Source organism: Aythya fuligula, chromosome 3 (assembly GCF_009819795.1).
Source record: "Aythya fuligula isolate bAytFul2 chromosome 3, bAytFul2.pri, whole genome shotgun sequence".
Classification (NCBI taxonomy): domain Eukaryota; kingdom Metazoa; phylum Chordata; class Aves; order Anseriformes; family Anatidae; genus Aythya; species Aythya fuligula.
Window position 1 is genome coordinate 118,884,774 of NC_045561.1, and position 14,644 is coordinate 118,899,417.

At 46.5% G+C, this 14,644-nt stretch overlaps 1 protein-coding gene across 10 annotated transcripts in view; it reads left to right on the plus strand.

The window, feature by feature from the left end:
* Nucleotides 1-14,644, plus strand: part of DTNB (dystrobrevin beta) — a 192,809-nt gene that overhangs the window by 98,163 nt on the left and 80,002 nt on the right. For 8 of the 10 annotated variants that reach the window (XM_032184144.1, XM_032184147.1, XM_032184150.1 and 5 more), the window contains 2 exons: nt 5,647-5,736; nt 12,066-12,153. In XM_032184144.1, the coding sequence (XP_032040035.1) occupies nt 5,647-5,736; nt 12,066-12,153 (178 nt within the window). The remainder of the gene's footprint in view (nt 1-5,646; nt 5,737-12,065; nt 12,154-14,644) is intronic. The other 2 variants (XM_032184148.1, XM_032184149.1) reach the window with 1 other exon arrangement.

Consider the following 14,644-nt stretch of genomic DNA (forward strand, 5'->3'; position numbering starts at 1 on the left):
GCTAAGGAGGCTGCAGACACACTGCATGTCCTGGAATGACCGACAGCAGTGCCTGGAGAAATGTCCCCTGGGGCAGCCCTGGGGGGCGAGGGGCTGGCGGGAGGGCTGTGCCCGCATGGGGGGGGCACAGGCACCGGGTTTGGTTCTTGGGAATGGAGATTCCAGGTCAGGGGTGCAAGCTGCAGGCCCAGAGATGTGTTAAGTTCTGTTGATAACGTTTCAACCAGGATATGTGGGACAGCAGCACCCTTTAGGAACAGTTTAGGCAAGCATCTGCTGTCTCATCCATTTGATATCCCCATTGAGGAGAGGGGTGGACTGCACACCCTCAGGTGTCCTTCCCATTTGACAGATGTAAATTAATTAAACCTGTGCCAAGCTGCACAGCCATTCTGATTTTCTTCAATGTAGTCACTGCCTCGGTGTTTTGTGTGGAACAGCTTCACCAGGAGACCAAACGTCCACCTTGTGTTCATTACCAATGGGATCCCAGGATCCCGGAGTGGTTCAGGCTGGCAGGTCCCCCCCCCAGTGCCACCCCCTGCCATGGGCATGACCCCTGCCCCCAGCCCCATCAAGCCTGGCCTTGTAGGGCTGGAGACCTCAGGACATAGGAGATGTGACTCCAGGTCCCTGCTGGCAGAAGAGAAACTTCTAAACTGTGGCTGCCGTGGTGTGGGTGAGTTGTAGGGAAGGGCAGGGATGCAGTGCTCTTCTGGGCACTGCTATTGTCAGTTCAGTGGTTATCTTGTTGTTTCTGTAGCTTTTACTGTTGATGCATGGCAGTAAAACACTTCATAAATGTCAGAATAAACAGCATTAATTTCCTAAGGCTTTGTTACTCTCATTTTGCTTCGAGTAACTCAGCAAATCCTGTTCACAATTCACAATTGGCTTGGGCTACTTCAGAGCTGCCCTTTGGCATTGGACGCGTTGAAAACAAAGCCTAGAGAAGCCAGGAGCAGAACTGCATTTGGCAAGGCCAGAGACCTTGACAAGACCCTAATCACCCTAATTTGCCACGACCCTAATCAGCAGCTGTGGGAGCACCCCTGGGGTGTCCCAGTGGCTGGTGACCAGGAGCTGCGCTGTGGTGGTGCCGTGCTGTGGGGCCTGGCCCTGCGGCCTGCAGAGAGAGCCAGAGATGGTGGGGAGGGATGGGAGCCATGCTGGGATGAGCAGAGCCACAATGCTGCTTTTTGTCAACCAAAGCAACGAAATGCCTCAGGTCATGAGTTTGAAGCACAGCACTAGTTCGTCAAGGTACCTAGCACTTTCCAAAGGCCTTGGTGGCCTTGGTAGTGCTAGGCTGATGGCTGGACTTGAACTTAAAGGTCTTTTCCAACCTAAATGATCCTCTGATTCTATGATTCTGTGACTTAAACCTCAAAACACCAGAAATGTAGAGGCTGAGGATTATGTACACTTAATCCCACTTGGGTGGGATGGAGGAGCCAAGGGGCATACCAAATAATTGTGCACCTTACTGAGGCCAGCAAGAAAGCATACATGCCTATATCCTAACAATGGACATGTCCGTGATGTCCTGTCAGTTGCTCTGACACTTATAACTTCCACTTTTTGCTCTCTGCCCCGCTGCCCAGCTGTAAATCACCATGCTGCAGCTGCTTCGGATGAGCACTAATTGCTTTACAGGCATTCCAGAGGTGATATACTGGTGAAGTTTGCAAAGAGTTAAGCTTGTCTGTAGTTATCTCAGGCTTTCCCAGAGGATCTGAATTCAGTAAAAGGCGAGCCCTCTGGAAACAAGAGCTGAAGATGTGTGTCAGCATAACCTAAATTCTGCTTTCCTCAAATAATCAGCCACCATTTTCATGATGTCTCTGCTCAGGGGACCAGTGCAGGCTGCCCTCTGCAAACAGGGCAGCACATTCAGCCACTGGGGTGCTTGGGCAGTGGATACAGGTGTAATGCTTTTTCTTTGAACCACAGGTCTGTTTGTGAGTTTTGTGGAGTTTGTGAGTTTTGCTTGCACTAGATTTATATTTTAATACTTTTGTTCTATGAAAGCAACACGCGTACCTAGAAAATTTTTGTGATACCTCGTGCAACTCACAAGGTGCCATTAAGCCCTACGCTTTCTCCTGCCCACTGCACTTAGATATTCATAGAGCCATAGAATGGTTTGGGCTGGCAGGGCTCTCAGAGCCCCCCCAGTGCCACCCCCTGCCATGGGCACAACCACTGCCCCCAGCCCCATCCAGCCTGGCCTTGGGCACCCCCAGGGATGGGGCACCCACAGCTCCTGGGGCAGCCTGCACCAGGCCTCACTGCCCTCAGAGGGAAGGATTTACTCCTAACTTCTAATCTAAATCTTCCTGCTTTTAATTTAAAACCGTTTCCCCTTGTCCAATCACTATCTGTCTGTGTAAACAAGTCACAGAATGGCTTAGGTTGGAAGGGACCTCAGAGCCCCCCCAGTTCCAGCCCCCTGTCATGGGCAGGATGCCACCCACCAGATCAGGTTGCTCATGGCCTCGTCCAACCTGGCCTCAAATACCTCCAGGGATGGGGCAGCCACAGCTTCTCTGGGCAGCCTGTGCCAGTGCCTCACCACCCTCTGAGTGAGGAGTTTCCTCCTAACCTCTAATCTAAATCTCCCCTCTTGTAGTTTAAAGACATTCCCCCTTGCCCTATCATTATCTCACTGAGCAAAAAGTTGCTCTCCATCTTTTTTATAAGTCCCTTTTAAGTATTGAAAAGCCACAGTGAGGTGACCCTCTGTTCCCATGCAGTTGCTCCATCACAGAAATACTGACTGCTATAGAAAATAATATATATAATACAGACTGGTCAGGCACGATTTGCCCTCGTTGAAGCCATGGTGGCTGTCCCACGTCACCTCCTTGTCTTGCATGTGCCTTGACGTTGCTTCTGGGAGGATCTGTTCCGTGATCTTCCCAGGCACAGAGGTGAGGCTCACCGGTCTCTAGTTCCCCAGGTCTTCCTTTCAACCCTTTTTAAAAGTGGGAGTGATGTTTCCTTTTTTCCAGTCACCAGGAACTTCACCTGACTGCCAGGACTTCTCAAACGGGCTAGAGAGAGGCTCGGCAACTCTATCAGCCAGTTCCTTCAGGACCCTGGGACCCATGGCATCAGGCCCCATAGACTTGTACTCGTTCAGCTTCATCAGGTGGTCTCTTGGCTTACAGTGGGAGGGTCTTGGCTCCCCCAGCCCTCATCTTCAGGTTCACGGAAACAGAGACGTGTGAGGCCTGACTGACGGTGAAGGCTGAGGCAAAGAAGTTGTTGAGTACCTCAGCCTTCTCCATGTCCCTTGTTACCAGTTCTCTCCTCTGCCATTTATCAGCAGGGGTACACTCTCCTTGGCCTTTCTTTGCTGGCCAATGTACCCAGAGAATCCCTTCTTGGTTTTTTTGTGTGTCCCTTGCCAAGCTCATTCCATCTGTGCTTTGGCTTTCCTGCTCCACACCCGACCATCCCTGTGCTCATCCCAGGCCACAGGTACACAGCCTGTGAACACAGCAGTGAGTTCTCCCCAGGTGCCTCTACTCCTCTGGTGATGCGTTCAGCAGGGCAGTGGGCTTCCTCCCTGGGGATCCTCTTTCTCCAAATCTTCTGTAAGATCTGAGATCTTAGGGCGAAGGCAGAGAGGAGGCTGGCAGCATGTGCCATAGTTTGGCACTCCGTGATTTTCTGACGTTTGGAGGCTGCTGAGCAATGTTCTGCAGGGGGATGGAGAACCACCAGCAAGCTTCCTTGTGTTCAGAAATGTGAATGAAAAATCTGATAAGTGCTAAGAACAGTGCTCAGACTCATGTTAATTTAACTCTTTTTTTCCCTTTCAAAACCAGGAATGCTAATCATCATCATAATAGCCATCATCAAGCCATAGCCATTTTGAATTTACAGTGTGGTCATTTCTGCTGGGCTTTTTCTTTTCACAAGAGTGTGTGCGAGATGAGTTGTAATGAAAAAGGTCTCAGAATCCTAATTCTTGTGGTTGCAGCAATGTGCCAGCTAGAATGCTTATCTAAAATAAAGCTTTTCAGGACTTGCCAGCAGTCAGCCTTCACAGAGTGTAGATTGCTTAAAATTCTTCTGTGCAGTGGTTAATGTTAAGTCTCTTTCTTATTACAAAGCCATTATTACTAAGGTTGCTCCTTGCCCAGAGGGGTTGATGTGGGTAATTCTGCTTTGCCTCCTTTTCATAAGGTCTTACTCTGCTTCTGGCAGACTTCTCTGACATGTTGCTGCACATAGCAGAGAAAAAAAGAGTTTGTGTGCCTAAAAAATGTGAATTCTGCTTTCATAGTATCTGCATATCGATGCTGAAAGCAATAAATGCCATATTTATAAAAGCTGCTGAAACAAATAGTTCCTGGACATGTGTGGAATTAACTGCAGTTTGTAAGTTGAAAGAGCAGCTTGAACACCTGACGTAGACATGAAAAATGGAATTTCTCGTATTTCAAGAAGAAATACATCATATGTTAAAATAATGGCACATTCACAAATGACTTTAAGGTAACAACCCGATCTTGTATCTGCACAGGACTGCTCACCTCCTGCTACAGAGCAGTGCTCCCTGTAGGCGTGCACCATTTCACGTGGCAGCACGTCGTACTGGGGCCTGTAGGCAGAACTTGACGTGGATGTGGAAGAGATCTAGCACAGCAGGATTGGTGTATTGCTCTTTGGGTTTGTGAACAAATTGTTCCTGCCTTTTTGTGCAATGCCTGGGATTAAAAAAAATCATTTTGTTGTGTCCTGCCAGGGTTATTGAGATGCTGCTATTTCAAGTGTGATAGAAACCAGCCTGTATTAATTGGACCATACAGACAGATAATTATTTCTGTGGGGTTATGTCTGACAAATAGTTCTTGCGTTCAGTCTCTATTCATGAAAATATTTAAAAGCGAAACAGCTTTATTTTTATAAGTGCTCAAACCAACCAAACAACAATGCTATGTCATTTGAGGAATCCCTGCCTGACGGTGGTTCTGTTGCTACAAACCACTAATTATTTTGTTTGGTATCGCTTTCCTCGTGTTTTTGTTTGGTGGCCTGTTTCATGAGAGAAAGAGAAGAAACTGGGTGCTTCCAGTTCTAATTTTAGACGTAGTAATAAAACTGCAACCCTGGTGGTTTGGCCTATATTCGGAGCTGTCTGACAGCAGAAAGGCAGCGGTAAGTTCTGCTCGGCTCGGAGGCGGCAGGAGGTCACCCCCCTCAGTGGCCATGGCTGTGTTTAGCTTTCTGTTCCAGAAGAGGCTCTCTGCAGACCACGGGTGCTGGTAGAAATGTCCCTGCTGCCATCAGGGACTGCCCAGTGCCTTTGGGTCGGATGGGTACGGGTGGTGCTGCTTTCCCAAACCTGCAGCAGGCTCAGGGAATTCCACGGCTGTACTCATTGCACATTTAGGTACCCGAATGTTCTCCTAATCTGTGTTTTAACCTTTATCTTCAGAAGCTGTTTTGTTCGTGTGACTTGCTGAACCATGTTTACACTTTTAATTGCTCATCTACTTGTTTTAATTTTTAACCATTTATTTCGTTAACATTCATTAGTTATTTGCTTTGTATTCACATATGTATGTTTGATTTACGTATTTATGTATTTATGTTCTGTTTGCTCTCTTTTTTTGCCTTCATCACTACTAGGTTACAGTGCAACCCGGATGCTGCCAGCCGATTAGCTGATGAGCATGCACTGATTGCAACCTTTGTGAACCGGCTGCAGAGCGGTGCACGGTCAGTGTTAGGAAGGTGCTGCTGGAGCGGGGGGGTGCAATAACGCTGTTTCCTCTGGGAGTCACGTTCCAGTCAAAGGTGTTTGGCCTCGGCCAGCAAATAGATGGAAATACACTCAGTGTTCTCTGAAACCTTCTGGAACCACACAAGTACGTGTGCACGCACGCACAAGCATGCAGAGGGGAAGGCACCAGCTGGGAAGTGGTCGCTGTGCCCAGTCCCACCCCGCTGCATTCACTGTGCTGAGAGCCCCGTGCACGAACTGGGTAACATCGCCCCAGGGGGGTAAGGTAAATGTTCTTTCCTGACCATTCTGGAGTCTTTTTTTTTCACCCATAGGAAACCATCTAATTTCCACTGTAAGTTTTTTCACGGCCAGCTCAAAACCCTTAATTTTTTTGCCCACATTATTCTGCAACTCAAACTGTTCTTCCTCCTCCTTGTTGGTTATACCTCTCCACCTCCAGTGCAGTCATAGGCACGTGTCCCACCCCACCACTAGCTTTGCCTACCTGAGCTAACCAGGCAAGCTCTTTCAGTGCCATCAGTGTGACCTGCATAATGTGGCAGTCTCTTTCTGTGCCTTTCAAAGAATGCTAATGCTTTGAAAAATTCTTTTCACTCAGCTTTAGTATTTGTGCACATTTATATTTCATATCTGTGTCTGTGTAGAGAACTTTTACCCTAAAGCCCCAAAATGTAGCTCTCCCATTTCATCAGAGGACATCGCCAGGGGCTTTTCTGTATTCCACTTCTGGACCTAATTAAATTATACCTTCACAGAGCCAGAGGTTTAGTGATCTGGGGGCTATATGTAAGGGCCTTGCTCTATCCACGTTGTCCTCCTCTGGATAATGTTTTTAGTCCTATTTCAGCACTCTGTCATGTAGAAATTTGTATTCTGCTGCCGTTTTGATGAAGTGCTTTCTGGCTTTCCAGAGAGAAAGTCAGTTTTTTTCTTGTCAGTGAGTCACTGTTGTCTGCTATCACCAGCTGTGTACTGCAAGTCCACAATATTGTTCACAAGATGATGAACCCCAGGAATTTTGGACTCTCACCTTAAGCCAATTACTGTAATCATCAGACTTTGAGATAGAAAGAAGTTTCTGCATCTTGCAGAGTATAGGACAGTGAAATACTGGGGGTAGCCCATAGTGGCCATGTTGCAACCAGCTGGAGTAGAGGCTTTCAGTCACTGAGGTCTTTGAATTAAAAAAATTCACTTGTTACCAGAGTAACAGTATACTCCTTGAAGGAGCCAAACATAAAGAAAATAGTTCTAATCCTGCTCTCTTTGTGGATGGGAGTGTCTGCCAAGCCAGTACGAGGGAATGCCTCTCCACATTCCTGATGAAATCTGTACTCCTTTGTCACTGCTTTTGATCTTTTTTTTTGATTATTTTTAGTGGCAGGGGGAAGGCAAAAAAATCTTCTGTATCTTTCTGCTTCTGGCAGGCTGTATGGAGATTCTCAGGGCACCCCAGCCAGCCGTTGCAGACTGTGCCCATTTCTGACCAGGGGACACCAGTAGGTCCCACGTCACACAGCGCCTGCTGCAGCACCCATCCCTGGCTTTCCCTCCTGTGCTCTCCTGTTTGCAGCAGCTCTGGGCTGCTGCTGGAGGCAGGCTGCTGGGCTGTTCTTCTGGCCCCGCTGCTGTTCTTAGAATCATCGTGGCCCCTCTCCTGCCAGGGCTTTGGGACCAGAAGAGACCACCAGAGCACCTCCTCAGATGTTTCACACCAGATACTCTGGTGCAGAGCCCTGTGGTGGAGAAGCTGCTCATCACACTGACAGTCTGTCCCAGTGACTAATTATGCTTAAAGAAGAGCCCTTCTGCAAATTTGTACTTATTTTTCTTCCACTTAGAGTCACTGATGTTGTGTATACTTACATTTGCTCTTTATCGTCGAGTATCTTTTCACGTCCTTCAGCCAGCCCTTGAGAGCCTTTAAGCCATGGCCAGCTCCATCCCTGAGATTTTTCATTGTATTAAGGATTATTTAATTCACTGATGTCGTCCAACCAAAAAGTCCATCCAAGCTACGTAAGGCTTATAGCAAACAGAGCTCAGTGGATTTCATTTATTTGACAATAATATATTTTTCTTTTTTCTACCGACTGTATTATTATGGTAGCAGGCCAAATTGGCTAAGTGCTTTTCAAAGAATTAACAGAAAACCCCACCCTAAAGGATGTGCCACAGGCAAAGACAGCTGCAGAGCGCAGCAAGTGGTGCAGCACGCAGCGAGAAAGCTTACAAAGCTGATGAGCTTTACGTTATTACTTGAACAGTTGAACAGTTACAGATTTCTTAATCTGGGCATTCAAAACCTTCATTCCCCATCATTCAGCATCCCTGCCCCTTCCCACAATCCGCGTGGAGCCTCTATGCCAGCTCTGCTTTTCACCCAAAAAACGTTAAGTAGCCCTACTGGGAGTGTCATTATTTTTATGTATTCTGCATTTCCTGCAGAATAGCTGGCCACCAGATTTGTGTGTTTTACTTTTGGTCAGTTGATACATGGACAGATGGCTGGTTAGATGCATGGCTGCTTTGATTTGGTTTCCTTTAAAATCCCAGTTCTCTGAAATCACAGTTGTCTGCAGCACCACTGACTTTAAAGCAGAGTGAAAAGAGAAAATCACTTTCCTTGAAGCTATTCTGTCCCCAGAATGCTTACTCTTAAGTCACCATTAGAATCCTAGAATCACAGAGTCACCTAGGTTGGAAAAGACCTTCAAGGTCACCACGTCCAACATCAGCCTGACCTACCGAGTCCCATCACTGAGCCACCTCCCTCAGAGCCACGTCCACACGTCTCATAAATGCCTCCAGGGATGGGGACTCCACCACTGTCCTGGGCAGCCTGTTCCAACACCTCTCCACCCTCTCCATGAAGAAATTCTGCCTAATATTTCATCTAAACCTCCACTGGCACAATTTGAGACCGGTTCCTCACACCCTGGTTGGCACCTGGGACATTTGCACCTTCAACTCAGTGCTGGAAGAATAAAGCAAGCCTTCTGTTGGCTGCCCTCTGCCCCTTCTCTGCATCATGAATTCCAAAGCAGTTTTGCAAGGAGCCAAAGATCTCAGAGCTCCCACCATGTCTGAGCAGCTCCTGCACCCTTTACCAGTCCCCCAGCCCTAGCCAGTAGTTGGGCTGCCCAAGCTCATTTCTGTGTTAGTGTTTGACAGCAGGGCACTGCCATCTCGGCTTTCCCTTTGCAGACTACATCTGCCCCCTGAGTAGATGTTTCTTTTTTTTTTTTTTTTTTTTTTTTTTCATGTGTATGGCTTCACGTGAGCTTTAAGCCCAAGAAGTGCAGGCTTCTGCGTGTCCCCTTCCCCTGCCCCGGTCCTCCTGCCAGTGTCCCCACTCTTTGTGTTAACTCCAGCATTTATGCATCCACCTGCCCAGCTGGATCAGGGGACAGCCCTAGCAGAAAAGAGCTGCTTTGTCCTGCCAGCCCCCCTTCACCCTCCCTGATGCCCCAGGGGTTCCCCCTGTGGCCCCAGTTGCTCCATGTCCACCCGTGGTTGTCCCAAGGCTGGAGCGCGCCAGACGCACGATGCCCCAGCCCCTCAGACCCTTTCACAGGGTGTCTGCACTGCCTGCCCCAAAGGGAGAAGCAGGAGACCTCTCGGTTTGACTAATCAGCGCTCTATAAGTAGCACAAAGTTATCAAAATAGACCTGACAGTATTTTTAGGACAGGGAAATCTATGGCATTACCTTTCCAAAATTCTGCTGCCTGGCAAATCTCCAAACTCTTCCTTGTGCCCTCCTCCCTTCTGAGCTCTGGGCTGCAGCCAGGGTTATTCTCTCTATTTTCTTCCTTTCCTGTCCCCCTGAGAACTACAAGGAGGTGAGTTTTCCCTCACAAAGCAATGTAAAGAACCCCAAAATGTTTCTCAGGTTGTTTTTACTGCCCTGTTAGTCCTACGGCGAGGTGCGTTGCAGGGGTGCCTTGAGCCTCCCACTTCAAACCTGTGTTGTGTGTCCGTGAGCACGCAGGAGGTTCAGGAGGTCTTCCTGAACTCCACTTCCCCTCTGGATAGAAAATATTTCTAAAAACAAAATATTTATCTATTAAAAATAATAATAATTTAAAAATATTTTTTTTAAAAAAAAGGAAAATCAGCTTTTCCTTGAGAAAGTAAGAAATTGTCAGTAAGTATTGTCTAATATTGTCACTCAGGTAAGAAGAGGCAGTCGGTCCAGGAACTGAGAGAGGTAGTAGGAGATAGCAGATTATGGGAAGGTGAATGGGATGGGATGGTCGATATTCCTGTAACAGCAGGCAAACTTGAGCAGGCTAAATTGCAGAGGTGATCTGACCAAAACCAGCATCAAACGCAGCAAGTGGGATGGGAAAAATTGTTCTCATTTAAAAAAAAAAAAAAAAAAAAAAAAAATTAGCATGAGGTGAGAAGATCACCAAGCCTGGTGTAAAGACTCCGTTTTTGTTCTTTTATTTCTCTTTTCCCACCGTTTTATCTCACCTTTCACCAGTTGCCTCTGTTGCATTTGGTGCTTGCTGAGAGCCGAGTGCCTTCACACTGATCCCCAGCAGGCCAAACACGGAGGCATAGTGCTGTAATTTATAATAATCTGGACCCCATGTGTGTAAATTGTGGTACATCTGTCAAATTCAGTGCATTGTTTCTGTGCCATCTCAAGCGCAGGCTGACTTTGAGTCTCAAAAGAGCTCAATTTGTTAAATTTGGCTTTACAAAGGTCTATCTGTGTTTTTATATAAACATAATTTATGCAACATAGGTTTGGTTCTTTGAATAATGTCAGCATACATCTGTGAAATTAAGCTTAAAGAAATGTAAATTATCTTGTAAAGTGGTAATGGGGACTGAAAGTAGCTTTTATTGTGTGTTAGATATGTATCTCTTTTTTCCCTGCTGCTTTTTGCGGTGTGATTCTGATCCTGAATTTCATTGCAAATGCATACAGGTACGGCACTGTAATTTAAGGCTGCCAACAAGGTATTTATGAATCCCACATGAAACATCAAGGATAGCATTTGGAAAGCTATGATCATGAAACACATTGCTCATTTCCACGTTAATGTTGATTTTCAGCTAACGATGTTTTGGTTTATATAACTAATTCACTGGCTCCCTATTAAAGGGAGACTGTGATGGAAATCTTTGGTGCAGCAGTAAGACAACAAGCAGCTACCGAATAGTTCAGCCTGACGTTGTCTTAGGAAGCTGCTCTTCCCCGTGGCTCTCCACTGGTGTTTTTTGGTAGCAAAGCCATTATGCCACACAACTGCATTGCTGCTGGATCTTAACACGGGCAGATTTCAGTTAATGCAGCTTGAAAGTTACCATTTGTCCCGTGTGTTTGTAGTTAAAGGCAGTTATTTGTGAGTGCTAGCGACCAGGTCAGTGCTCCCGGCACTAATTGATTCCCAGACTGATCACATCCCTCACGCAGACGGGATGATGCTGATGTTAGAGGCGAGGAAGGTCCGGGTGCTGCTCTCCATCCACCTCCTGACTCAGGGACCTGGCACCTCCCGTCTCTACCCCACTTGTCCTTTCTCAGCATTCGTGTGGTTTCGTCTGTCACTCGATGGTGCTGTCACGGTTGCTGCTGCTGAAGGGGAAATATTTTTAGCATCCCTTTCAGCACCATTTCCAAGACAGCTACAGGCTGTCTGCGTGGGGCGATGCAGGGCAGCTCAGTTGTTTCATCCTCTGCTAGCTGAGGTGTGAAGGACCCAGTCTGAAATTACCATGTTCTGCATGGCCGGGCTTTGTCAGGCTGCCTTACAAAGTGACGGCTGCGTTTTAGTTCATGTTGTTCAGTGACAGAGGATGTTCTGCTTGGGCCAGGATGCATCCCTCCGTTCCTCCTCCTGCAGACCGTTCTGCTCTGACACTTGTCACCCCAGATGCCCCGAGGACGAAGCTTTGCTCCTTCTTCATTCCTATAGGCACCCTCTTCATCCAGAGTAAGCCGAAAGGGTTTTCAGAGCACCTCCTCAGAGACAAACTGATTTTTTTTTTCCCAATTATATGTATTTATGAGTTGTTGAAAACTAATTATATTAGTTTATTAATTATTAAAGATTACTTATTTTAGTCATTTAAAAGCGGAGTGTATGCGTCCTGGAGGAAATGCTGCGAGATGTACGGTCTCCAGAGCAGCCCCCACTTTGGAAGAGGAATGAAAAAGGGAATGAGCGAGGTTGCTTCCAGTGTGACTCCTGTTTTGGGTAGCCGTGTCCCTGCAACACCCCTGCCCGTTCCTGTGTCACCCCGGCGTGGGTGCTGATGGCTGTTGTGGCTTCTCCCCGCAGCGCCCTGGACAGCCCCGGCAGGCTGGACGAGGAGCACCGGCTGATCGCCAGATACGCCGCCCGGCTGGCTGCAGAGGCTGGGAATGCAGTAAGTAAATGAACCGGCTCCAGTTCTTATTATTCATCTGTTGTTGCTGCATGCGGAATATGTGGAAGGTGTTTTTCGGAGTTTAATTAGGAGCTTAAAGTTGGTAGGCTCCCTGAAACTGTCATCTTTTCTTCACGCACCTGATGCCAAGAGCAGCACGCCTGCCTCGTTCTCCTCTCCTAGCACAAAACTGCTGTCTCAGACGGCTGGGGAAGAGGAAATGACAGTACAAATGATGAGAAACGAGGTCAGGGGAGAGGAGAGAATAAGCAGATCAGTCCTACTTAGTCTGGAGGAGAGATGAATAAGTAGATACCTGAGGAAAACAAATCATGGAACAAATGTTATGGAATATATTTATTCCAGAGAGAAAGAGCCTGAAAGGCAGAAAGAGAGGTATTTTTATGGTTGCAGTCACTTACTATAGAATAAATTAGAACAAACAAATTAGCTTAGGGATATGGTTTAGTGGGGATTGTTAGCGTTAGGTCAGAGGTTGGACTCGATGATCTTGAGGTCTCTTCCAACCTAGAAATTCCGTGAAACACCCAACCAGCTTTAAATTGGTAAAAATAAATACTGCTTTAACAGAAACTTGCCACAGACCATCACGGCAATTAAGGGTTTACTGAAATTCAGTAGAATAGTCTAAATGGAAGGGGAGGCATCTGCCTTTGTGTTGCTTTATCCTCACAGAAGCAGAGCAGTGACAACAGGGTCGTTCCTCCAGGTGGATGGAGCAGCAGTGGAGATCCCTCAGCTTACAGCTGCCCTTTCACATCGCCACACCGTGTGCTGCTTAACACGTGCTCCAGCACCTGGCTGCTCTGCAAGCTACGAGCAAAATGCACCAAAGGCTCCCTCGCTGCTGCTCTAGGCAGTTGCTGTGGCAAAACCTGCTATTATCCGGATAGCACGTCACATACAGGCTTTGCCTTCAACAGCCTCTGGCAGCAGGAATGACCTCTCCTAACCGCCTTACCGCTGTGGCAGAATTTATGTTTCCTGCCACCCATTAGTGTCACGAGAGCAGTATTTTAACATCAGTGTCTTCATTCATCTTTTCATTACATCTTCCTGTAAAAATACTTTCAAGTCCTTTCCAGCAAGGTCAGCTCATGCCATCCCATAATTTTCTTCAGCGTGTGATCAGCCAGTGATCTGACTCCATGGTGCGGATGGGACCAGATATTTCTCTTTAATTAGAAAATAATTGCACTTTTAGAATGTTTTTAACTATCAATTCACAGTATCTCAATCAAGTAGTATATTTGCATTTCTGAAGTCATTCAGTTCACTAAAACTATGTTCATGTTGAATATTAAAGCAAGACAGTGTAAATTTTCCGTTTTAGATGAAAAAAGAGGATTTTACGTAGTCTTCACGTAAAACTATTGAGATAGTAAGTGCTGAATCAGTTTCTGTCTGGCAGATGGTGGAAGAATTCTTACTCATGACTTGACTTTTTCCAGTAACAAAAACTAATGTGTCATAATACGGGTTCTGAAAGATCCTAATCATTTAAAAAGCTGTAAATCACCTCAAATTGTTTGTGTGTAGCTCTGAAGGAGGTAAAAAATGAAGCAACTGTTTTGGATGTAAAGGAAGCGGCATTTAGAGCTTATTAAGACTTTGCAAAGTCCTTTGACAAAGCACTGCTCTCTTCTCATCCAAGTAAGTTACCCTGCAGGGAGGCATCAGGGGCAGAAGTGTAAGGAAGAAAGAAGGACCTGAGAGTAACAGTGGTGTGCTTCCGTCGTGTCCAAAGCTCAACAGCACAGAACCTAAGGTTATTTACTAGACCCAGTGTTTATTCACAGTCAAAAAATAGCAGCCAAAATAGACATACTTTTCATATTCTGAAGGAATCAGAGTTTTAGGCACTCTTCCAAATGCTCTGCTTCGTGACAGCTTCTAATTATTACTTGCCAGCAGGAGATCACCCTTCCTCAGCCCGCCCCTGTGTAACTGGTGTCCAAGCTGGCCATCACAGCTCGGGGAGGAACAACCTGCACTCCTGGGACTGCATGCCACAGCTGCAGGGCTTGCTTGGGAGGGTTCATTGCCTGTGCAATGTGGAATATCTGAGATTTTCCAGCCACGCTCCTTTTTATTTAAATACTCTTCTTATAATAGCAAACAAAGAGAGGAGCGATTCAGAGGCTGGGAAATTCAAAAGCAAAAAAAGGGAATCATTTTTTCTACCCATATGGAATTGAAATGTGGAAGATCAAATGACATCCCCTACACAACAGCCATCTCAGAGAGCCAGTAAAAGAAAGATAATCATTGAGTAGATGGTGGCCAGCTTTACAGGCCAGCAGGACATGCAGGCGAGGGAATGATATTGAACGTAAAGGAAATACACAGGGTAGCAATATAAAAATATCACAGAAAAAGAGGAGAACTGCAGAATCCTTGTCAGTTGAAATTCCAAATTTTTAATAACAGAGTAGAAATACCGCCCCCTGATTAGATGATGGTAGTGATC